The following is a 27,355-nucleotide window of genomic DNA, read 5'->3' as shown; positions in this document are numbered from 1 at the left end:
GAGGTGACCACTGTGTAAATGGTGATCATTGTGACAGGTTTGACTGGGTAGACAGATGTTTCCTAACCAGTAATGATTTTCATTGTGTTAAGTGGTCACTGATGAAAACTGAGTGACAACTCCTTGTATGTAGATCGTCTAAACCTGTCTGAGGAAGACATTATTTAAATAAACGCATATCATAGGAATCATTATGTAAACATTTTTTATTTTGCTTGTATTCACTGTACTCAGTCACTCTTTCAGTGTAACTCAAAGTTGACAATATGCTGAATTCAAAAGGGAGATGGTTACTGCCATTAGGGGAGAGGGTAGAGGTATTTTATTTGGTGAATGATGGGAAAAAGCAGTCATGTTGTCCTAGCACAAATGCGAGTCATTATTTTATGCCAGTATGTCAGATATAGTTTGATATCTTTGTCCATAGGCATATAAAATTAACCCTGTACAGCATGATGACACCTTTTCCACACCTTTCGTGACAAATCCAGTTAAGATACTCAATACCAAAGTAAACTTTTTTTATGCATAACTGTCACTTAAATGGCTCAAAGAGTTAATCTAGAAAATAAATTTGGAGCTAATCATTCTTTTGTTTACAGGATTAAAACAACTGTACAGTTCAGTCTACACTCATCCATTTTATATAACCGTGTGTCCACCATTTGTAAACATATGAACTGCGTAACATTCATGTGTCATGAATTCATTTTAAATTTTGCATTGAAAGATTTTTAATAATATACATGGGAATAACATTACAAGTCATTCTGATCATTTAAATAGTTATTTAGGACAAATGTTCAGAACTATTTACAAATCGAATGGTTCAGGTGATGACCCATGCTCTCAAGGGTCTAAAAAATAGCATAGAAAGGCATATTAGAGCCTAGAGCTGTCCAGTCTTAAGAGATTTACCATTTTACAAGTCAGTCCAAACACTAAATTCACCCATACTCATTCACCAAAAAGGCAACTGAAGAATGTGGGTTTTGGTACAATAGCAAGAGTCTCAGAGCCAGTAAGTCAAGACAATGAAGAAGTCTTCTGGTGGCAAAGTGGGCTGTCACACCACAGCACCTTTGCATTTGTCCACATTTTACTTTTTTGAGACAATGTTTGGGTTTATGGTAGTGATGGAAGTCATGCAGTTCACTATCTTAGGTATCTCCAACAAAGAGCATGCAGGTGACAAGACATAAATGTATGTCATCTTTTGCTGGTAATAAAAATGTAAATAAATATACTTACCTTATTGCATTTTGAATTTCTGCAAAATGTACTTTTATAGTTATTTCTGCTAATTAGAATTACATGGATTCCCAAAATTGACCCACATTATGAAATTTTATCATAATTTTGACTACATTTCCAACAGAAATCACATTCTCCTTGCTGCACTTGAAATAAAATGAATTTGATATTCCCCAGTAAACAATATTTAATCCTGCGTCGTTTTTTTTAATAGAATTTCAATCAAAAGATATCCTTTTTTTTTTCTTTCACCTTATGATTCCAAACAATCATTGACAAAACAGAGGCATATATGCAGCTGCACCAAAGCCAATACCTCCAGTTATGTGTCCATCATACAGAATCGACTCAGTTAATATAACCAGTTCATCACAAATAGAAAAGCAGTATTTAGTTGGATCAACAGAAAAACAAAATTCCTCCATTCCAGACCAAATGGAAAAATTGTTTCAGTGTGCATTCATTTGTAATATGACTTGAAATTTCAATTTTGAATAGACCAATATGAGATTTTTTTAAAAACAAGTGACTGAACATGCGACCAAGATGAAAGGTCACTGGGTTGTGCTATGTGTTCATTAATACTGTTACTGTGTATTGTTGAACCTACAATTGTGTATTTAGTGGAAATCCAGCATAAATCCAATTACTTTGTTTCTTGCAGTGCATTCTTTTTGTTATTCAGCCCTGGGTAGAAAAGCAAACTGAGTGTATAATAAAATGGCTACTACATTTATATGGAAAAATAGGAACTCATTTTTTCTGAGTAATACCACACTCCTAAGGTTGTGCAGTATTGCTCAGAAAAACTCCTTCATATTTTCCCATGCAAATGCAATTACATATACTAATAATAAATATATAATACATACTAGTACTTTTATTCAATAACACCTATATCACTGGGTCATCAAATACTATTTGACCAACTTTATGCAGATTGACTGTATCAAAAATCATTCTGCCTTCCACAGTTCAGTTGTAGAACACTTCACCTTAACTAAAATAATAAGTAACCATTCCATTTAAAATCTTAACTTACATTAGGCAGGATACAGATGAAAGTACCTTTTATAAAGTAGATGATTGGGTAGATCATGTTCAGCATATGCAAATGAGAACCATATGAATGTTTCTAATGATAGGCACTGCACATGTAAAACATACAACTCTAAGACATTGTGTTGTCTTCACATTATCATACTGTATTACAGTTAAGATACTATTATGTATTAATCGTATGTATTCTGTTGAAATTAATACTAATATATTCATGACAGTGCAAACCTTTAAAAAATTATCAAAATGTTTTTTAAAAAAAAACATATGATTCACACCCTCACAAGAGTATTCCATCTTTTCTAACATTTATATGATCTCTGAAATAATTGTTTATTCTAGATACATGAACTGATCATGTTGCCATTTGTTTATCAAAAATATGTGAACTATATGGCTGCATTTCTGTTAACACTAAATTAAGTTAAGATTTACTTCTTAACACTGTCTGATTCACAGTCCAGTTAAAATTGCGTGACAAAGGCATCACTATTCCAGTATCAGCAGCATCAGTATTGTCATAATTACGATTCCAGATTACATTTTATTTTTAAATCTTTACAAATCATGTGAAGTGGAGTATATCATACTGTTTGCAGGGGAGATTTTGTTCGCTGTAGCCCTTGTTTATCACTTGTTGAATGTCCTTTGTTATAGGCCTTTCAAGCTCTTAATGCTGGAAAAACATTTAGAAGAGATGAACAAAGACTCCAAACTGGGATTTGCAAAGGAATATGAGGTAAGATGCAATTTAAATGATGTTGACAATAATTTTATATCTTTGTAATGTTTAAACCTCAAGTTGGGAAGACTAGCATAATTCAACTAATACATTGGCATGGGGTAATGAAATCCTACCAGCCAGTCAGTATGTTTCCAAATTCTGATTCTGTGATCAGTTCATTTGGTCTGTTAGGAGGGGTATAGTGCTGTGGGAATAGCATTCCTTTTTTTGCACTCACCATTTCCCCCAACCTACCCCATCTGAGTAACATGCATTCTTTATTGCGTTCTTTCAGTTGTTTATTGAGCACTACACCACTGTCTGTTAGTAATTTTAGACTTCAACCAATCAAAATGTCTTGTCTTCCAGCAACTTGCCTCCTATCATGGATTTGGAAAGATAGCTTAAACATGGAAGGATCCGTCCTTGTTTAGACTTTAAATTTATAGTTTGTCACAACCATAAAATCAATAAAAGTTAGTGTCCCATAAAAAGTAGGATTCACAGTATTGTATTCTGTCATTATGTGTACGTAATTGCAAATACCACATGCTTCTAATGCATTATTTGACCTGGTCTTGGTCTGGGTCTATATGTTCATTTATTTTTTGCAAAATGTAGAATTATTGATACAATAGAATCTCTTTAACCAAAACACTGTTATAGGGATCTAGCAAATTAGTTAAAAAGAGCAATAATTTAGAGAATGATGTTTACTAATAACATTGACTCTCAGTTGGGTCTTAAATTAAAGCAATCCAGGGTGTTTGAACCGACACAAACTTCTACAAGCTAAATGTTTTAAGAGAGGAAAAAATTTTAGTTTTCATGGGTTCCATATTTACTTTTGCTCATTTTATTTAAGCATTTGTTTGTAAAACACACGTTTTGGTTGGAAAAGGAAGAAAAATAATGAAAAGAAAAAATGGTTTCTTGACTTGTCTTCATCCCTTGGTATTAATAATTTGTAAATTGATTGACATTGTGTAGTATTCAAATTCGTATTGCATAATTTGTCATTTCTACCCCTGTTTATTATTTATATTTTCTCATGCAGGATATTCAGAAGCTGAGCCCAAGACATTCCACAGAGGCAGCACTGTTAGGGGAAAACAAGTCAAAGAATCGCTGGGTTAATATTTTAGCATGTGAGTAACAGTTTAAAGTTCTGTAAAGCATAATATATTTTATGCAAGTAATCATGGGTCTCAGTGAAGGCATGAAAACCAAAACTTTAAATCAGGATGTTAGCTAAGACTTTCCGCCAGTGGGTAACATATTTGAATCCTGTTCAGACCTACATGGATTGGTTATTTGAGGCATATCTATATTCAAGGCACTTAATTCCACACTGCCTTGGCATCAGTCCTCATTTCCAGTCTGTATATTCTTGACTACTCCAAATATGCTTGTTTTGGTTTGGGATTTCATGTTTGAGTAGATACCATGGACAGAGGTTAAAAGAAATTTTGAAAAGGGTTTTAAAATATTGTATAATATCAGGTGTCTGTTATATGGAGATTCTGCAGTTGAAGCGAAAAAAGAAGAAAAAAATATTACTACAGTGGAATCTCAATACCTCAGACATCTGTGGGACCTAAAAAATTGGTTTCAGAATTTCATAGTCGAGTTATGGATATCAAATATAATGATAAATCCTTTATCGGGTCTTAAGAATAGTCTGAGTTATCCAGAGTGTTCAGGTAGATGAGATTATACTGTATTATATTATACATTTTTTCAGGCTATTTTATGGCAATCTTTCCAGGAGTAGATCATTAAGTTTACATATAAAGAAATGTAATTGGAGGGGGGAGGGGGGCTAGGAAAGGATGCACTTGAATTTTTTTTAAATGAAAAGACACTACTGTCTAGTAGAATTGACCTTGTTATTTCTCATTTAATTAACAGTCTTTCTCTTTTCCAATAAAACAGTCTGAAATATAGGGACAAGCAAGTGATGACAAAATGAGAAAAGGGTGCAACTTGTATTGCCAAAACACAAAGAAAATGGTTGGATGAACAAAATCTTTATTAGCTTGGAACTCATTCATACAAAAGTATTAAGATGAAAGCTGTTGTGTATTCAAGTCATCCAGATAATTCAGTTATGATTCATTTTTATTTAGTTAACTAGTGCTTCTTTAGCTGTCTGCATACATGTATTAGACATATTTAATTAGTTGAGTAGCGAACTTATTAGGGAGAAACGATGCTGATAGTTGTAGTTTTCTAATACCAAATGATAGCTTCTAATTCCTTTGTTATAATAGCTTATATTAGTTATTGCATGAGTGTTAATATCTAACATTATTTACATATCAGCAATTTATGTATAGTGTTTTCTCCAGGACATGAAATGGTGTGAACCCACAACCCCCCACTTGATTGTAATGAATTTCCACGTCCACCCCACCCACCTTTAAAGATAAGCAAGCACAAAAATGATGCAGTTGATCGGACATGTGTAACAAAATCATTTAAACATTTAGTAATATTTCTGAAACTCTAATCTTACTACTTCAACCACCATACACACAAAAGACTTATAAAAATGGTACTAACAGCTGCCTCACTTGGCGCTCAGCATTAGGAGGTTAGTGTTAGGAGTGGCCGCCCTGGTGTCACGGTAATGTGGCTGGGTTGGCCATCATGCTACATGTCTGCAGCATGATGCCCCAGTGTTAGTCGTCTCTATAAACTGCCACACTGCAGACATCGTAGCGATATGACAAAAAATTGTTAAAGCTAAGTTCAAAATCCAAATCACACACTCAGCCACCATAATCAGTCACTAAGCAAGTGATGTTTTCATTAATTTCTAGCTATTTACAGCATTTAACTTTACTTTGTGTTGTTGTAAAATGGTAGATATGTAGTTTTAGGAATAATGTACTAATGTCTCAGCTGTTGTGTGCAGTTCTAATGCATATAGTGCTGTCCACTTATCGTTAAACACAGTCATTGAAACATACTAAATAGGGATTCATTTGTAATTACTATTCTCATATAAATATTGCCCACAAACAATTTATAAATTCACCCCACCCCATCCCCCAACCCCCATGAACATGTCAGAGGAGGAATTCTGCCTATGTGAAATTCCTGGAGAAATCACTGTGTAAATGCTTACTATATTTATTACTGTGTTATCTAACATGCTAGATAATATGTACAATATCTTGTTTTCGGTAATTTTTATAAAATTGATATATTAACTATTTTGAAATTTTCACTTGATTGCTTTTATTCTCTTCAGCATTTTGGGCATCTGTCATTTTTCTAAAACCTTGTACTTCCAAGACTCAAAAAATGGTTGATCTGATTCAAGGTTTTATAGGCCTTCATGATAGAAGCAGTAAACAGGAAATTAATAAAGAAAATTTCTTTACCATAACCACTCCCATCATCATTATGAATAGTGTAACAGTTAAAACCTGAATATAGTGGATACCTAACTTTAGGAAATAATATATTGTCTGTTGTAAACAGGTGCCCCTTAATTCAGGCTAAAATAACATATGATGATAAAGTGTTGTACTAAAATATGTCCCTTTCTACCCAAGTCAGGCTTGGAGGACATGAAAACATTTGTGTGCTCAAACACAGTGACCACTAAAAATGCTGGCATTTGATTGGCTAATGTCTGAACATTGGCCAATCAGATGTCCAAGTTCTGAGTCCAAGTCATGTTTGAGCATAGGAATCATTTTATAATTTCAGTGTCATGTGACCAGTTAAACAATAGGTTCCATATTTTAGGAACTTAAAATTGGGGAGGGGGAGGGTACTCTCACCTCCTTTAGATAATGTGTGCAATTTTATAAATATAGAAGGGATTTGTTGAAAAATGAAGGAAGGGGTTGCAAATATGATAGATGATTTTGCAAATTTGCTGGCTTTTACAGCATGTTTGTTTAGAAGTTGGCATGAATCCCAAAACCTTGCATCCTAGAATAGATCCTGGACAGATTTTAATGTGTATGTGTGTGTGTGATTTGGAATTTTAACGTAGCTTTAAAAAAAATATTGATCATATCATTACAATGTCTGCAGTGTGGCAGTTTATAGTCATGTCAAGCACTGGGGTATCTTGCTGCAGATATGTAGTATCATGTCCCACCCAGTCACATAATTTTGAGACCAGGCCAACCAGTCCTAACACTAAGCTCTTAATGGTGAGTGCCAAGCAAGGCAGCTTCCATTTTTATAAGCCTTTGGCATGATTAAGACAGGTTCAAACCTGTGATCTCCAACATCCAAGGCATATGCTCTAACCGCTTAGGCCACCAGAGCGGTATTTGTCACCCAAATGTAGTTGATAATGTGAATCTTTTGGTATACACTATCAAAATTTCGGCAGTAAAATTAATACAAGTCCACTTTTCTGTAGTATTTACTGTATCTGGTAAATGACCAAAGTGCACTTAACTAGTGGTAGCTAAACACAATGATAAAATACAACCTTTAGAACACTAGTTTAGAAAGATTATCAGCCAACTGAAAGCTGAAAGTAGTTTTAAGTTCACAAGCACAAAATCGACATTAAGTTCAATGATCCTAACAGCTTCAATCAAAATGTTACGCAGTATTCAAAATTAGATGAAATTTGTTTAGTCTGCAATATACAGGACTTGGTTGTGTTTTATTTACTTTTATATTAATTTGATTTACTTGTTTGATTCATTATTATTATTATTATTTTTATTTTTATTATTATTTTTATTTTTATTTTTATTTTTATTATTATTATTATTTTTATTATTATTTCAGGGGAACCCTGCTATAATGATGTCATAGGTTGCTGCTAGAATAATAAAAATTTGGATGGCCCAGTGTATGAATGTTAGAACATGTAGATTTAAGATAAACCCATGCTCAACAAAAAATGAATAATTGCTGTGCAAGTACATTAAACTGTACATTTCCAAAAATTAACTGATTTTTGTTATGTTTATCAGCCTGTCTGATGATCTGAGTAATGTTAGAAAATTAGAGACTTTAGTAAGAAGATAATCTGGAGTCATGACTCAACCATGCTATATCTGAATTTTAAGAGATAATGAAGCACATTATGGCAGGGTTCCCATTTATTATTATTTTTATTGTGTTCATTTTGTTCTTGCTTATGTTGATTGTATTCATTTGCATTTTGTCCTTGTCCTGTTTTGTTAAAGTTGACCACAGTCGTGTGAAGTTGCAGCTGCTAGATGAGGATGACCCAACATCAGATTACATAAATGCTAATTTTATCCCTGTAAGTCTGCTTACTTAACCCTACTAATGATGTCATAACCCACAAACAGTGCTTATTTATCCTTCCTAGTTGCACTTTTACCCATGGAGCCTGCTTACCTACACTGCTAGTAGTGTTTTGCATGCTTTCTTTTGCAGACTGACTTTGCTAACTGCACCAAGTTCCTGGCAGTCTACTGCATATATACTCCCTTATAAGTCAAGTCCATTTGCAGAGTGTATAGATGCAGATCACACATTGCATAATGCACCAGCAGAGCTGGGTCTATACAGTTTGTTAGGAGTAATCAGTAGGACAAACAACATACATCCTGATTTGCTGGTGAATTATGTGACAGCAGATCAAGGTCTATATTGTTTTGAACTTATAATCAAATAAATATGGTATTTATAAGTAGTTATTACCCTTTTGATTGCTGCTGGAGTGAATTCTTGTTTCAAATACAGTTCATGGTGTTAAATTCTATAAAGTTTGTGTATTTAACACTGTTGACTGTACTCATTCTCTTTGGAAAGCCTGCTCATATGCCTTGCTGATTGTCACTTAGAATGCTAACTTACTCTATTGACTATTTTTTGCTAATGTTCTGCTTAATTGAGTTCACTTAAAAAGATATGGGATATCAATCAAAAATTATAGTTTCATATACAGTTTTGTACTCTCTGTAGTAGAGGAGAGCTATTGCATCACCCCATGTATTGACATCAGTGTCCACACACATAAAGGCTTGAATCTCAACCATTCTTTCTTCTAATATCCTAGATAATAGTTTGGAGTGGGTTTCACAGGACCTACTCCTTTGGGAGCGGGATGAATGCTAACATTCTTAGTTGCATTTCTTAGTTACATTTTTGCATTTAGTTAAGTTGTTTATGTACACTGTATAAGTTTTTATGCTTGAAGCCATGAAATTTGATGAAAGAGTGCTGTTTAATGAGGACTACACCTGCTAACAAAAGTAGGTCACAGTGACAATATTTCATGCTTCAATGACTTCTGTTTTTGTGTATTAGGTTTTCTTCATGCTTCACTGGCTTTTTACAAATTTTGTCCATTTATTGGGTGTTGTTTACACTCCAATCATGAAACTTGATAACTGGATACATCTTTATTACTGCAACGCCCTTAGTCAAAGGTCACTGTGACCGATATGTTATGCTTTACTGACACAGGTTTAGTATTTGTTATGAACACATAGATTCATCTGTGCTTGATATATATTCTTCCTGGACTAATCAGAAGTTTCCTTCTGACAATTGCCTTTGGATATACGAAAAATAAATATATGTATTCATTGGTAAATTTTCCATAATAATGATATATTGTATATTGTGATAGGATACCTTCAGCAAATTAACTGTATTGGGCACATGTAGGAGTCTAGAAGTTAAATGAAGGGATTGCATGTTGTGTGCTTTTCATGTGTGGCCACAGTTGTAGTGGTTAATCAAGGTAATTATTGATGCATGAAATATGCATGTACATCTGGTTATCACTCCAGTGCTTCTCACTAAACCCTGATTTTCACCTAGTAAAATTTGACCCCTATGGTTGTTCAATGATAAGAACGTGCCAAGCAGATTTCAAGATCAATAATTTGAACATATAAAAATAAAAGCAACATTAATCCCTGGTTTTTAACTCTTCTGAGTAACTCTTCTTTGATATAATAAAAAGATTGTCTTTTATGCCATGTCACAGTAGATAGGTAGGTAGGTTGAAAGATGGGTGGATGGGTAGGTAGATAGGATGTGTGATATTTTATCATCGCATTACTAGCTGTGTGGATATAGTTTTAAATTTGTAAAGATTAGAAGTTCAGATATACATATAAAAGCTGCCCAATTTTTTTTTAGAAAAGGGACCAAAATTTAGCTGGAATTTATATTCAGCATGATAATGTTTGCAGTGGCTATAAAAGAATAATAAATGAGTTGAGCTATTGAATCTCTTATTACACTATGCTTTTACCCAAGGCTTTACAAAAATTAACTCCTCCCTTACCCACTTATTTATTGCCCCATCCCCAACAGACTTTTACGAGAGATTGTAACTCAAAATCAGTTACACATATTTTGCACGTTCTTGATACAACTGCCCATGAGTTTTGTGGTACAAAAATTTAAAACGTTATGGTATAAAAATTGTATTAATACGTTAGATCTTTGACTCTCTTGTAAGGAGTCATAAGCAGGAAGTAAGCAATAATAATCCCTTGTGCAAATAATCATGTTCATGGATTTTCTAATGTTTAAAAGAAGAAAAAATATTAGAGGTACTGCACAGAGACAATACCATGTGGTAAAGAAATTTGATATTGGACGTGGTGGTTGTGCAGATATTAATAATCCAAAATCAGCATCTGATTTATATTGATATGAATATGTATATATGTAATAGTGATATGAGATACATGTACCTGTCAGTTAACTCCACAGCTCAACACCCTGTCATTATATAGTACTTTTTAATACTTGTATCAAATGTCATAGGTCAGATTCGTGTTGAGCACCATCATAAGGTGTGGCATTGTCCCAATTTTGCCACCTACTGGACTTAACCAATTAGCATCATCTAGATTTGCTGACTGAGTACTGAAATCAGTGGCATCATTGATTTAGATGGTCATTTAGAATTATACAGATATTTTTCTTTCTATATGGTGGCAATTACCAGGGGGCCATGTGCCCCTTGCACCATCCTTTTCATCTGCCCTTAAGTTACTGTATCTATCACCACAGGAGATAAAATTCAGTCCTTAATTATTCTCTGTTCCTTTATTATTACTTATGAAATGATAAATGGAAAATTATTGAATTGCTTTTGCTGGACATCATGGTAATATTTTTGTGGCAAATCTTGCATGAAATGTTTGGAGTTGTGCTAACTGGTCACAAGTACTGACAAGCTTGTTTTAACGTTTGGTTCATTAAACCGTTATCATACATGCATGTGAACCTTTCAATAGATAAATTTATAAATTTAATGTCCACTCAGAAAAAAAGCCTTTTTTCAGATGTTTCAGATTTTTGGTATTTTGCTATTAAATTAAGAGATAAGCTGTTAAAAAGTATCAGCATCAAAACCTAAACAAAATATAGTTTACTATACTGTTTATGGTGCACTGTATACTATGGTACTCTATATATTTTGCTGTGTATTATGGGCTGCTGGCCTAAAGTACTGAAACTTTCTGTTCTGTTCTGTACTCAAGGATATCTTAAAAGTTTTGTTATGTTAGCTAGTGTTTGCAGTTGTAGCAGAGATCAGTATATGAACTTGGTGATAAAAATATTAAAATGTTAATTTATAATATCTATATAACACAGTTTTGACATAAAATTGTAATAAATAATTTTTATGAAACTTATTTTCATAAGATTAATATCAGCAATGATTCTTTTCAGGAATGTTTTTAAAATAATGATTTTAAGTATGCTGAATACTTCAATGAGTGAAGTAAAAATGTATGCTAATTAACATCATGTTGTTGACTACACTTATTAATATTGATCAAAGATTCCGAGTTATAAACTGTCTGAGATTTTGGGCTTGAATTTGGACTAGGGTTTCTTGGTCAAATGTGCCAGGAATACAGGGCCAAATGTGCCTTTTGCTTTTCCCATCTGTTAAATTTCAATAGTTAGCTGACCTGATTTATGTAACCAGGAGACAAGATATATTATCTCTAGATGACTCTTGTTTTATTTTTCCGCAAGTTTATTATGAAAAAATGAAAATATGTTTTTCACGGCATTCATAAATTCTCACATGTCTGATATCATTGCTATCCAGGTGTAAAATAGTCACATATATGTGCATGTGCTTTGCACTTCTTGCTGTAGGTTATCAACACTAGCCAAAGGGCAACAATCCACTACACTCCTTTTAAACCTGTGGTTACCTGTGCCAAGACTTTCTAGTTTCTCATGAATATGCATAAACAGCTTGACCTATATTTTTCACCTTTGTGACCCAGCATGACCTTTCCTGATATTTGAATGAACCCATCAAAGTTTCTCTTCCAAACACACTTGCTTATCAGTCAGTGAAATGGGCATTTTCATTGTAGTGTAGAAGATTATTATTTTTTGTTGTTGATGATGTACCCGTAGTTTTGTTTAGGCATACTGATGAAAGCAAGACAATCTCAGCACAGGCAGCCACAGTTAATAATGGGCCCCATGTAGCAGATTGTCGCCTGTGGCTTACAAAAATGGCTGTAGGTCTTTGAGTGTACAGTTTTGTGTCTGTGTGTAATCTTTTCATGTTTGTTTTATATTCTGTTTATCACTGTATTGATTTTAGTCTGTGTGCATGAAGCATGATATAGAAATGTATTAAGGTCAAGATCTCAAGGATGCATGCAGTACAATAGATGTCTTTTAAAAGCAATAGTTTCATTTGATTTTAGAAACGTTAACAATATCAAATCTCCATCTCAAAGCAGAAAGACATGTACGTAAACTGCTTACCACAAGTTTCAAGTTTCTGTTCATTTAAACAAGAATTTTTAATTATGATTCATTGTGTTTTGCAATGACATTGCTAGAATATTAAATTTTATTTAAAATTTATATTTAACTCATTTGTGGATATATGTGCAAGTGACAAGTGAATTCCTTTTGTAACAGAAATTTCACTAAGGTGTTTGTGATAATCAGGTCTGGTTGTACATTTATTAATGTGAGGTGGGGTGGATCATGTTTCCTAACATTTGACTTGTTACCACCATAATTCTCACACAAGTCCGTGCTTTGTGATAATCAGGTCTGGTTGTACATGTATTAATGTGACGTGGTGTGCATCATGTTTTCCTACCATTTGACTTGTTACCACTATAATTCTCACACAGGTCCATTATTTGTGATAAGCTGATTGCATACTTTAAAAAATTTAGGCTAACTTAGGAAAGAAAGTTTTCTGATGATATGATCAGTTCCATTTTTCTTACACATCCACTATAATGTGAAGTGTATTACATTAAGATGTTGTCCATCCATGTGTACATTCGTCTATGTTACCAGTTTTATATCTGCTTGCTAATTTGAGTTTTTCACCATCTATAGTTACCAAACTTTGTATATGTCTTGCACCTAGGGTAAGGAATATCTTGTCAATTTAGGGGTCAAAGGTCAAGGTCACTGTGATTGAAAGTATAATCAACATAATAACATTAGTTACATACCCAGACCAAATTTTGCGGATGGCTTGCGCTTGTAAAAAGGTGGAAGCCTATTGATTTTGTGATCAAAAGGTAATTAAACATGCAATGGGTATATAAGGTATCATTCACTGTACTCTTGTTTATAAAATTGTTTAATGTGAGTCCGGGGGCCCCAAGTGGCCGAGTGGTCTAAAGCGCTCTCCGTTACAGATCACTGCCATCTCACCTCTGTCTGCGTGGGTTCGAGTCTCGGATTCAGCCAATGTGGGTATGTGAGAAAGCTTGCCAGTAGCTTCTCGTGGGTCGGTGGTTCTTTCTGGGGATTTTCCCGGGTTCTTCCTCCACCATTAAACTGGCTGCCATGTATAGCCTATCGTGTGCTGAAAAATGGCGTTAAACCCTACAACAACAACAACAACAACAACATAATGTGAGTCCTCTGGGCATTTGATACAAATACATTGGTCCCTCATTATAAAACCCCTCACTATACTGTTATTCTTTTGTAATGCTAGTATGACCATTGGTCCAATTAAATTGGGTAAATTTTGTTGTATTATAGTTACTTAATTTATTTTCTTAATTTTAAACTCTCTCTAATGAGAAATTATCATAATGAGGTTTCCTGTCGTTAAATGTCTTCCATTCTTTGTTTTTTAGTATTGCACAATATTTTGACATTCTTGTTGGAACATGTGGACTCAAGATATAATATGTTCATTTTTATGGCTGCCATGTACAGCAGGGTTTTATAACCAGCCAGCTAAAGTTACAGTGTATTGTTAGTTTACCATTGTTTTGTCTAGGATGACTGGTGGCATGGAAGACATCAGTTTGGGTTTCCAGTTGATAAAACTTATGTTCTTGTAATCAAAACTCAGCATAATTCAGTGCATTCATATCCTGCAGGTGTGGTATTTTTAATTACTCCAATATATTATCCATGTAATATAGATGAGTTCATGAACACATGTATTAACTTCACTGCAATTAAATTATCCAAAAATACATTACTGATGAAGTGAGAACCTAACATTCAGGCTTCTTATGTAGTGGAGACCTCAAGATTGATGTAATTTTGCTTTGTGATATGATGTTACTTTTTTATATCACATATTTACTGTTCTTTGCCAATGTATTTCATTTCTAAATGGTAGTTTAAGTCCTGTTAACACTTTTCAGCATAATTTTATGCATTTGTTCCCGTTACCCCTAAAAATAATCCTATTGATATTGCAAGTCAGTAGCTCCAAGGTCAGGTTTGTTGTCATTTAAAAGATTTGACAGTTGTTTTCATTACTTAGGCAATAACTGCATCATTTACACCTTGCATTTGGACAATTTTGCTAAGAAACAAATCCTGATTGATTGAAGATCTATCTCAGGGCACTACTTAATAATAATAATAATAATAATCTGCTAGTAGTCCTCCACCATATGCAGTTACCAAGCAGTATGGATAGGTAAGTGTTACATAACATGGAGTAAAGAAGAAATCAGTTTATTTTGGAGACAAAAGGTCAGAGGCTAAGGTCACTGTTACTGAAATAAGAAACATGATTTCTAATTCAAGTTCTCCATCATCTACAGTTACCAAATTTTGTAGATGACTTGCACTTGGGGTAAGAATAAAGTCTAAAGAATTTGGAATCAAAAGGTCTATAATCAAGGTCAATTTGACTGAAAGAATAAAACAGTTTTCATGCAATAACTTGAGTTCTCCATCATCCATGGTTACCAAACTTTATGTATTGCTTGCACTTGAGGTAAGGAAGACATGGAAGTTAAAGATCAAAGTCACTTGGACTAAAAAAGTTTAAAAAGTCTGCGCATAATGATGTTAGTGTACATCACATACCTCAACCAAGCTTTATGGAGTTGAGGTGAAGTAAAACCTATTGGTTTGGGGGTCAAAAGGTCAAAGGTTAAGGTTTCTGGCCAAGAGAAATCACAGGTTTCTACATAGAATTTTTAAGTTGTCTAGAGAGAGGATCTTCATATACATGGTGGACATATAATGCACTGTTAACATTACTCGTTTGTTTTAAATTTTTGGATAATATATATTAACTTTCTATTCCAAATTTTATATATGTCAGTAAGACAGCACCAGTGTAATTAAAATTATTTGTCATGTGGTCATGGAACTAGCAAAATACAAAATGTTAACTTATTTATGTTAGAAATTCTCATCTCTTGAAATTTATTTCATTACACAGGACTTAAAACGTCAGCGTGTCTATATCGCTACACAGGGACCACTGCCTGGTACTATAGATGATTTCTGGAGGATGATATGGGAACAAAAAGTCAGCGTAATTGTCATGTTAACAAAATGTAAAGAAGGAAACAGAGTAAGTTGTTGTCAAGTGTAGAACAAAAACTTGAAGTATCACAACTTTATCCTTTAATGTAGTTTGTTAGGATGTGTGTGGGGCAGAATCTTATAGTATTATATAAAGGTACTTTGGCTGGAATCTTGTATATATTCAGATCAATCCATTTAATAAAATAGAGGAACCCACTTTTTGTTGAGATTTTTTACACATGACATCATCTTTTCTTAACATTAAAGATACCTGATAGTGGCCTCCTTGAACACTAAAAGCCAGATTGTTAAAACTAGCAAGATAAGCTGTTGTTGGATAAAGCAGAAGCCCAAGATTCTAAACTAGACAGTTTGATTTGAGAGGATAGATTATGTGTTTACACATGGACTTTGATTGGTCAGATAGGTGGAGCATATTTATCTAACAATATCAAATAAGGTGTAAATCACTTAATTATTTTCAATTGATCATGTGGTGCGAAGAGTCCTAAGTTAATTAGGTTTAGTGTCTGGCCCATAGACATTGTTAACTGATCAATCAAGTGTAAAGCTTTCATCTTCTAGCCAATCAGATTCCAGTTGGGACTAAAACATTGTTCATATCGATATCCTGTTAATCAATTAGATTCAAGTTAGGAGCAACTTTTGTCCATGGCAGCTAACTTCGTAATAAGCCTATGTACAATATACTTTATATTATAGTGGGGAATGTACAATATACTTTATATTATAGTGGGGACTTGGCATCTGATCAATATACTTTATATTATAGTGGGGACTTGGCATCTGATCAATATACTTTATATTACAGTGGGGACTTGGCATCTGATCAATATACTTTATATTATAGTGGGGACTTGGCATCTGATCAATATACTTTATATTATAGTGGGGAAATGGCATCTGATTCTTTAATTGAAAGTCTCAATTTGGATTCTTTTTACAGATAAAGTGTGAGATGTACTGGCCAAATGAGCTTCACGAGGCCAAACAATATGGTGACATTGTTGTCAGACCAGTATCCATCTCAAATTTGGACAAGTTCGACATCAATGTCTTCGATATCAGCATGGTAATGTTATTATTCATGCCACTGCAGTTACAGATTTTTGTTTTACTTATTATTATATATCACCACAGATTGATGCTCATGAGATTTATACTATACATACTCACTTACAAGTCTAACTGCAGACAACATAGATCCTGATCTACAATCGTATAATGCACCAGCAGATCAGGGCCTGTGTTGTTTGGTCTACATATTACTCTTGCCAAAGTGCATAGATCAAGATGTTCTGACACATTATGTAACAGCAGATCTGAGTCTATACAGCTTGCAGTTGAACTTATGAGTGAGTATATATGGTAGATCTTGAGAGAGAGAGAGAGAGAGAGAGAGAGTGAGGGAGCGAGAGAGAGATACACACAACTGACAGTGAGACAAAACTGCATAACTATTTATGCACATCATAATTTCACTTTTTTAAATGTTCTATCATTTGTTTTCTTTTATTTGTAATTGCTGTCTTTATGTACTACTTTAATTGACTGTCATGATAATAACATAGTCATCATCATCTTCATTATCATCATCTTTATCATCATCTATTCAAAGAGGTTAGAATTTCTGATAATCTTAGGATAACTAGCTATGTATGCATTTCAGAATGAAGAGACAAGGAGAGTGATGCATTTCCATTTCCAAGAATTCCCTGATTTCAGTGCAGATGTGGACTTTTTAACATTTGTGAACTTTGTTAAGACTGTTAGGCAACACAGCCCACATAAGATGCAGGGGCCAATTGTGGTACATTGTAGGTAAGAAGGTGTAATGCTTGTAGGACGTTTCTTTTGCAGCCAATAATTTAGAGGGTGTAGCATTACGTATCAAATCCAGGCTTATCTGCTGGACAGAAATTGAGCTGGCAGTCTTACTGTGTTATTCGGTATGTTTTTTTATTTATTACAGAAGAACCAGGAACCACTGATTAAATCCAACGTATGACCTCCCTACCCACCTTCTCTTGAGAAATTTGAGTTGCAAACTTTTGTGTATTTTTTCAAGAAGAAGCTAGCTGTATATAAACTTGACAGATGGATACATGTATTCGGATTTCATTCTGATAGAATGAGTTAAAAATAAATTACTGTTCTACAGCTAGAGTTAATAAAGAGGAACACACATCCTCCTTCACAACATGGTACTCAAGTCTTGATATTTTATTGGGGATGCTTTGATTTACTAAATATATAATTTATATATTTGAGTGCATAGTTTTTGCATCTTTTCTATATCTGTCAAACTGAGTTTACTTAGTAACTGGAAAAAATTAGTGCTATGAAAATGCTTTGACACATTTTTAGTGTCAAAAACGTTTATAAGAGTTTAATTTATTTAACATATTTTATGACTATACATAAGAGAGGCTGTATGATTATTATTATTATTATTATTATTATTATTATTATTATAATTAGCTCATCTGGCTGTACAGGTAAGTGAACTTGTGGTATGGTCCTTTTCTCCATTGTGCATCTGTCCATAAACAGTTTTGCTTGTTTCCCCTCTGGAGTCATTATTTCTGATTCAGTTAGGTTTCATATTGTCCAAGACATAAACTGGAATTGACTGCATCTCCCCAAGAAAGGGAGAGCAGCATCTTCCAAGAGAGAAATTATGTTACTACCTGCAAGGAAGTAATGGATATTTCTCAGAGGATCATGAGAACTCCCCAAAACAAGAAAGGGAAGAGCAGCACCCCTCTTACAAAAGATGGTGCATCGTCCAAAAAGAAGGCAGCTTCTATTGTAAAAGGGACAATAATTCCCCCAGTGGGCGCTGAACTGAGCCATAATATAGAAGACTGCTTACTCCTCCCTTCTCCAACAACATGGCAGTGGTTGTATACCTTAACGACAAAGCGGTACTCACACTCCTTCTCTTTGAGTGTTAAGTCTGGAACATTCTACACTGGAAACAGTCATAATGGATTACTCTTGGAGTTTGTCATATTCCAGGGAAGTTAAACATTCTAGTGGACAATTTCTCCAGATCAGATAAGGTAGTCTCAAGAGAGTCAGCTCTGCATCAAGCAGGTGCAGAGATTTTGATCATTCTATGAGAGACACCTCAAGTGCACTTGTTTGCAACAAAACGCAAGAACAAAGCTCCCACTGATGACATTACCTTATGCACATTTGAGTGAGGTTTATTTGAAAACTTTCACTTAAAACCATTTTCTTCTGGCTGTTGCTTCAGTTTGGACAAGTGAATTATATGCTTTATCAATTGACATGGGATGTTTATACATCAGTAGGAATTACAGCTTGGTTTTCTTGTTCCAGGATTCCATTCAAAACTTTAACTTCCATCAGTATTTCTGTCTCCAATAGAAAGCACCCATCACAATCACTTCTGTGCTGGGGATGCTTACACTATGTACTGACAAATTCAGCTTAATAATAGTGACAGGTAAGGTATTACTGACATTAAAATGTAAATTTTGGGAGAGTAAAACTAATTTAAATTATGTAGTACTTAACATGTTCTATTTGGATGCATTCCCACCTTATTTTGATGTCCTTCATTAGCCAAACAGCCTTGCAAAAGAATGAGGACACACTATAATGCAGGGGTCTCAAACACGTCGACCACCAAGCCGTATCCTGTGGCCCACCAAATGGTTGGCATCACAAGGTGGTGTCATGAAAGATAACAAAGGCGGTGCATACCTTGGGCCATCCAAATTGCCCTCATGCGGCCCTCAGGATGGCTTCAGTTTGAGACCCCTGCTATAATGCATGGCCGATGACAAAGGTCAGAGTCGATGCACATGTTCCAAGAAATCACTTGAAAAGAATGTTAGTACATCTAGCACAAATGAGGTATTGCGGAAGGTTAAGGTTAATAATAGTGTTGGGTAAATGTAACCTAATTAGATTTAGTTTTACTCCCCCCCCCCAATTAAATTTTAAATAGCAGACATTGCTGGTCTAATATTTCAGTGGAGAGTTTGAAGGTGATGCAGGTATCATTAGTGTTCATGTTTACACATGTTATAGATTGGATGTACTGTTGTTCAAACTTAACCCGAAGATCCTTTTCGATATTTCTCAACCTTGAAAATGATCTTTCTACATTGCTGTGAGTGTCAAACATACAGAGATCACACTAGTTGCAATTTAAATCATGGATTTTCCGAAGGTTAAGGACATTGCCCATGTTGATATGGTGTTCACCGATATGCAAAGAATAAAATGCTCCATCTTGATATTGTACTTCACAAAAATGAATCCCATCAACCAGGAGTTCTGAAATTATTTTGCAGGGCTGTTTGCATTACTGATGGCTCATCGTTTTCTGAATCACAGCTGTTTTTTGACATTTTGCCTTAAAAAAAGAATCAATCTTCCAGTAACTGAAATAATAATGTTTTGCATTTTATATATGGAGTAAAATCCAACTTCAAAGAATTCATGCCACTGATCATTAACCACTTCAAAGAATTCATGTCACTGATCATTAACCACTTCAAAGAATTCATGCCACTGATCATTAACCACTTCAAAGAATTCATGCTACTGATCATTAACCACTTCAAAGAATTCATGCCTCTGATCATTAACCACTTTAAAGAATTCATGCCACTGATCATTAACCACTTAAAAGAATTCATGCCACTGATCATTAACCAAACAATTATCTTTAATAAAGTGTAGTAACTTTTATTTCTTCATCACACCTATTTGATTATCCAAACTTATGACAAAATGAGTTGTTCTGCTTTGTGCACTTTAAATATGCAAATGATCTTAATGAACTTTCTTATAGCTGTGTTACATTAACACAAAACATTGTACAACATTTAACTGTATGAACTGTACTATGTTGATTGATTTCCATGAGCATTAAGCATGGCTGTTTACTGTGTATATAGGTTATGAGCATATTTCCTGGTGCTAACAATAATCTCTCTCTCTCTCTCTCTCTCTCTCATACACACACACACACAGAGACACATGCAAGATTTAGTGGAAATCATGATTTTATAAACATGACAGTGTTGGGGTATTTGGGAATTAAAAACTGCGTTTCTTGTGTAACATGATGTTTTCTGGCAGATTACTTGAGAAATCTCGAGACTATTTCTGATCCAATTTCTGTATATTTGGTAAATGGGTTTATATCATCAAATATCTTGAATAATTTTGAACAAGAGACTGTGGATATTAATTCTGACTTAATCTTTAGGAAACATTTTCATCAGAATATAGTAATATAGGTAAAAATAACATGATATACATATTTGGGAGATAGTTTACCTAGGTTGTGATGTGTAAATGGCTGCTTAGTGAAATGGTCAGTTGATAAGTTCTTCAAATCAGATAAGCAATACCAGGTCCACTTCAGCCAGTCTGCCAGCAAATATGGCTGCCATTACTAACAACAGACAAACCTTAATAACTGTTTACCAAAATAACAGAATTTCACCAAATTTGACACAAAGTATTCTGGCTTGGAGGCCTTTTATATTTATGCAAATAATGCCATTTTACCTTCTGATATGGCCACCATTACTAAATATTAACAAGAAACTTTAAATAAACATTGCATTTGGTTGTTATGCAGATACCGGCCAGGTGAGCAATCTCAGGCCAGCGTGAGGTTTTCATGTAGACAGCCTAGATTAAGTGCTTTTACCAACATATATTTTTGGCAAAATTTTATGGTATAATGGCTTTCTTTTTTAATGTAAATCTTTACTTTTTAAATGTATCATGTTGGCAAGAAGCATATATGATTGTGGATATGTATCCCGTATAAATATGCTTTTACTTTTTCCAAGTGCCGGAGTGGGGAGAACAGGGACCTATATAACAGTTGATTGTCTGCAGCAACTTATAGAGTCCCCTGACTTCGATTTCAATGCGGAAGTGGACATATTTGATTATGTGTTGACCATGAGAGACCACCGGACACTGATGGTTCAAGTAGAGGTAATCCATCATCACCTCATGTTTATTCATGATATACTTCACTAAATATATGTCACTGTTGCCTAATTTTAGAGATCCAGTGATAGTTAAGTTTGTTTTTTTTTTAATTCGTGTCCAGATTTCCCACACAAATATTTCAGCCAGGACATGCCTTTTCAGAAATTTGTATACAGTAGACAGAATTCTTACAAGAGATTTAATTTATCAAAAATGGTGTAAAAATGAACAAGGTGTATTTTATATGAACCTTGAATCTGATACATATGCAATCAACCAGTTATTAAATGTCCAGATTACACAAGGATTGTTTTTATGAAAATTAACATAATCCTTCAGGTGATCTTTTCTGACTGCACTGGTTGCTATACTCAGGCCATCTATTTTCACCCTAACTGCATATATTGCCAAACTCCATCTCGTCTGGAAATAATTGTATACCCAGTCGATCCCATAATATATCTTGGTTGAGAGGTTATGAATAAGTTTGACATGTGGCCATATTGGATTTGTCTTGATTAATATACTTTGGCATGTGGCCATATCGTACTAGTCTTGATTAATATAGTGAGGTAAATTCCAATACTGTTTGATTATTTTGTTGTAGTTTCATCAGTTTTTGTAAGCATGTGCTTCCAGTCATAAGATATGTAGCACCATTTATCATTAAAAATGGCTGCAAAGTTTCGTTAAGAGGTGGATGCAGAGAAACAGATTTTTTCACCCCAGCATGAAAGCAACAAAAAATAACTGCAGATATGATGTCTTGAGTGTACAAGCAGGTAAAACCTACAAAAGCCATGACAAAAGTAAAATTGATAGTGACAGAAAAATATCACACCCTCAAGAAATCACTTGAAAGATGAAACGTCTCAAAAACTGATGACTATTATGTTGGAAGGGCATAAAATTGTAGACGTCAGTCGTTCTTTTGGAGAATGATGAGAGGCATGAGAGAGTTGAATGTATATTTGGTTTTTCATGCAATCACATGTAAAACTGACTTTGTTAGTGATATCTCTTATTAGTATGAATTTGTCCTGTTATGATGACATCATTGAAGGGAAACTGTTGACCCCTTTCTTTTTCAGACTTGGCTGAAACACAGCTACACTGTTCCCTGCATGGTCATAGTCTGTAGTGTAGCTTGATAAACACACTATGTTTTAGGTGTGTTGTTTGATATTCATAGTGGTTGGTTGTTTTAACTGTCTTCAAGGCAACAAAAAAACAAAATACCATGAACCATGTATTTCTTGTTGTGATGGACATTCTATGCACATGTGCATACATATTATAACAAATTATTGAGAGGAACAGAAAACAGAATATGCACAAGTTTGTAAAGTGTTTTAAGTTTACTGGTTAATTTGAAAATTGAGTGAATTTGAGGTCAATTCAGTAAGTGCTTGAAAATGGCAATAGGCAGCAGATATCACTCAATATTTTATATTTTGAGAATCCTGGTCAGCATGATATCATATCCAGCAGATATCAATATGCATATGATATTTTGTATTCCCAGTCAGTATGATGGCATAGCCAACAGATATCAATATCAATATGATAACTTATATTCCCAGTCAGTAAAATGGCATAGCCAACAGAAATCAGTATCAATATGATAACTTATATTCCCAGTCAGTAAGATGGCATAGCCACCAGATATCAATATCAGTATGATAACTTATATTCCCAGTCAGTATGATGGCATAGCCAACAAATATCAATATCAGTATGATAACTTATATTCCCAGTCAGTATGATGGCATAGCCAACAGATTTAAGTATCAGTATGATAACTTATATTCCCAGTCAGTATATTGGTATAGCCAACAGATATCAATATCAATATGATATTTTGTATTCCCATTTAGTATGATGGCATATCCAGTAGATATCAATATTGATATGACAGTTTGTATTCCCAATTAGTATGATAGCATATCCAGTAGATATCAGTATAACTTGTATTTCAGTCATGATGATAGCATGACCAAGAGACATCAATATTGATATGATATTTTGTATTCCAAGTTAGTATGATGGTTTATCCAACATATATAACTATCAATGTATTTTATATTCCATGTCAATATGTTGATATGACCAGCACCTTAAATGATAGAGAATTTTTTTTGTCTTGACCATGATAATGACTTTTTGATTTTGTTGAATTGATATAATCAGTCTGTTTTATTGTTTCACCAGTGAAGCAGAGCTAAGACAGGTGTCAGTTTTTCAGTGGTGTTATTGTTGGCATAGGCACCCGTTTTTTAATGGTGATGTTGTTGGCATAGGAACCAGTTTTAAGTCGGTGCTTTTGGCTCAGTTTTTCTGAGACTGTTACATATATACAGTCATGAAACCTAATGGGTGTATTCATTGTAGATGGTATTGCTCATCACAGGCAGAGCAGAGCAGGCTTGATAGAGCTTTCTGTGGAATTCTTATTTTAGACCAAAGACATAACTATTATGTTTTGATTATATAAAAAAACCTGTGTTATGAGAATGGGCAAGTTGGAGACAGAAAGTATTTCGTTTTGTCTATACTGTCTTTTAGAGCCACAGTACATTATGTGTATACTGTCTTGTATAACCACAGTACATTATCATCCTTTAGTGTGTATGCTGTCTTGTATAGCCACAGTATATTATGATCCTTGAGTGTGTATGCTGTCTTGTATAGCCACAGTACATTATGATCCTTGAGTGTGTATACTGTCATTATGAACCTTGAGTGTGAATGCTGTCTTGTATAGCCACAGTATATTATGATCCTTGAGTGTGTATGCTGTCTTGTATAGCCACAGTATATTGTGATCCTTGAGTGTGTATGCTGTCTTTTATGGCCACATTACATTATGATCCTTGAGTGTGTATGCTCTCTTTTATAGCCACAGTACATTATGATCCTTGAGTGTGTATTTTGACTTTTAGAGCCACAGTACATTGTGATCCTTGAGTGTGTATGTTGTCTTTTAGAGCCATAGTACATTGTGATCCTTGAGTGTGTATGCTGCATCTTACAGCCACAGTACATTTATGATCCTTGAGTGTGTATGCTGTCTTTTAGAGCCACTGTACATTATGATCCTTGAGTGTGTATGTTGTCTTTTAGAGCCACAGTACATTGTGATCCTTGAGTGTGTATGTTGTCTTTTAGAGCCACAGTACATTGTGATCCTTGAGTGTGTATGCTGTCATTTAGAGCCACTGTACATTATGATCCTTGAGTGTGTATGTTGTCTTTTAGAGCCACAGTACATTGATTTCTTGAGTGTGTATGTTGTCTTTTAGAGCCACTGTACATTATGATCCTTGAGTATGTATGCTGTCTTTTAGTGCCACTGTACATTATGATCCTTGAGTGTGTATGCTGTCTTGTATAGCCACAGTACATTATGATCCTTGAGTGTGTATGCTGTTTTGTATAGCCACATTACATTATGATCCTTCAGTGTGTATGTTGTCTTTTAGAGCCACAATACATTGTGATCCTTGAGTGTGTATGCTGTATTTTAGTGCCACTGTACATTATGATCCTTCAGTGTGTATGTTGTCTTTTAGAGCCACTGTACATTATGATCCTTGAGTATGTATACTGTGTTGTATAGCCACAGTACATTATGATCCTTGAGTGTGTATACTGTTTTGTATAACCACAGTACATTGTGATCCTCGAGTGTGTATACTGTTTTGTATAACCACAGTACATTATGATCCTTGAGTGTGTATACTGTTTTGTATAACCACAGTACATTATGATCCTTGAGTGTGTATGCTGTCTTGTATAGCCACAGTACATTATGATCCTTGAGTGTGTATACTGTCATTATGAACCTTGAGTGTGAATGCTGTCTTGTATAGCCACAGTACGTTATGATCCTTGAGTGTGTATACTGTTTTGTAATGCCACATTACATTATGATCCTTGAGTGTGTATTCTGTTTTGTATAACCACAGTACATTGTGATCCTCGAGTGTGTATACTGTTTTGTATAACCACAGTACATTATGATCCTTGAGTGTGTATGCTGTCTTGTATAGCCACAGTACACTATGATCCTTGAGTGTGTATGCTGTTTTGTATAGCCACATTACATTATGATCCTTGAGTGTGTATGCTGTTTTGTATAGCCACATTACATTATGATCCTTGAGTGTGTATGCTGCTATTTTCAGCAACAGTACATTATGATCCATGAGTGTTTGAGGATCCTTCTGGAGCAGAAAAAACAGGCAGAAACAGAGGAAGTTGTTGAGGAAAATCTGTATGAAAATCAGGCATTTGGTAAGTTGAAAAGAGCACAAACATATTTGATCTTCTCACCCTTGATAGGTGACCAAGTGGATAGCACTAATAGCTGCCTCACTAGGCACTCAGCATTAAGAGGTTAGTGTTAGCACTGGTCAGCATGGTTTCACAATAATGTGACTGGGTGGGACATTATGCTACATGCCTATGGCATGATGCCTCAGTGCTTGACATCACTATGAACTGCCACACTGCTGACATCATAGGGATATGACTGAAAAATTGTTAAAACTATGTTAAAAATCCAAATCACACAAACAAACACACTTACCATTGATAACAAACAGCTAAATGTTTTTTGTTATTTACCCCTAAATGATAAAGTCCAACAGATTATTAGCAGTGTTAAACATCATAAGTGCAACCCCACTATAATGTGCCCCACTTTAACGCGAATTCGGATTTTACACGGTCGTGGCATGGCTCCCGAAATTTCGTATATGCGCATGTGAAAAAATATTTTTTGTTCAAAGTACATGAAATAGTGTATAAATAAATTAGTATCATTATGGGGAGGAGATCGCGTATGAATTCCAATTTAATTTGATCATGGCGTGGTTGCTTAAATTTTAAATACATGGTTGTTATTTTTCTTGTACCGGGAATTTTTTTTTTTTTTTGAAGTATGAGAAATAGTGTGTCAAACGTTTAGTATCATTTTGGGGAAGAGTTCGCGTATAAATTTTAATATAATTTGATCGTGGTGTAACTTCTGAAATTTAACAATATCACCAGGTTCTTGAAATGTTACGCCAAAATAAACATTATCCTAAATGTTACTTATTACTGGTCCATGAGTAAAGTCAGTAAGTCGTCTTTGTGATTGTCTTCAATTAATTCTGTATACAGTCATTGCTCAAACAATAGAAAACATGTGTTTCTTCTTTAACTGCATACACAACCAAGCAGCAGACAATGCGGTGGTTGATAACAGATTCTCACAGTTTAATAAACATCAAAAAACAAAAGTTGCCAAGATGTTTGCTGGGCTTGTCGGTGTTATTAGATGCAATAAGTTGACCAGAAAATAATGTCCGCTTTATTATCTGGAAACTGAAAGGGGTATGAAATTTTACATGCGTTCAACTGTAATTTTCTTTTATAAAAGTGACTCGTGACCATTGCTGGCCTACTGCACTTAGTTCTCGGGTTTGAACTGTGTTTGGGGTTTTCTTATGAACTCGTTATTAATTTTTTATTTTTTATAAAAATATTTTACCGTTATGGAAAAGCAACATCATGAACGCA

General features: G+C 34.4%; 1 protein-coding gene across 5 annotated transcripts in view; it reads left to right on the top strand.

Annotated features, from left to right (window-relative positions):
• Window positions 1-27,355, top strand: part of LOC149786436 (tyrosine-protein phosphatase 10D-like) — a 405,711-nt gene that overhangs the window by 358,957 nt on the left and 19,399 nt on the right. For all 5 annotated transcript variants that reach the window (XM_089976880.1, XM_089976878.1, XM_089976879.1 and 2 more), the window contains exons 21-28: window positions 2,971-3,052; window positions 4,095-4,185; window positions 8,215-8,294; window positions 15,681-15,815; window positions 16,737-16,862; window positions 17,460-17,611; window positions 21,640-21,790; window positions 25,975-26,083. In XM_089976880.1, the coding sequence (XP_089833006.1) occupies window positions 2,971-3,052; window positions 4,095-4,185; window positions 8,215-8,294; window positions 15,681-15,815; window positions 16,737-16,862; window positions 17,460-17,611; window positions 21,640-21,790; window positions 25,975-26,083 (926 nt within the window). The remainder of the gene's footprint in view (window positions 1-2,970; window positions 3,053-4,094; window positions 4,186-8,214; window positions 8,295-15,680; window positions 15,816-16,736; window positions 16,863-17,459; window positions 17,612-21,639; window positions 21,791-25,974; window positions 26,084-27,355) is intronic.

Source organism: Sinohyriopsis cumingii, chromosome 12 (genome assembly GCF_028554795.1).
Source record: "Sinohyriopsis cumingii isolate HCF-2022 chromosome 12, ASM2855479v2, whole genome shotgun sequence".
NCBI lineage: Eukaryota > Metazoa > Mollusca > Bivalvia > Unionida > Unionidae > Sinohyriopsis > Sinohyriopsis cumingii.
Note: the sequence above shows the minus strand (reverse complement) of the source record. Positions and strands in the feature narration are given on the sequence as shown.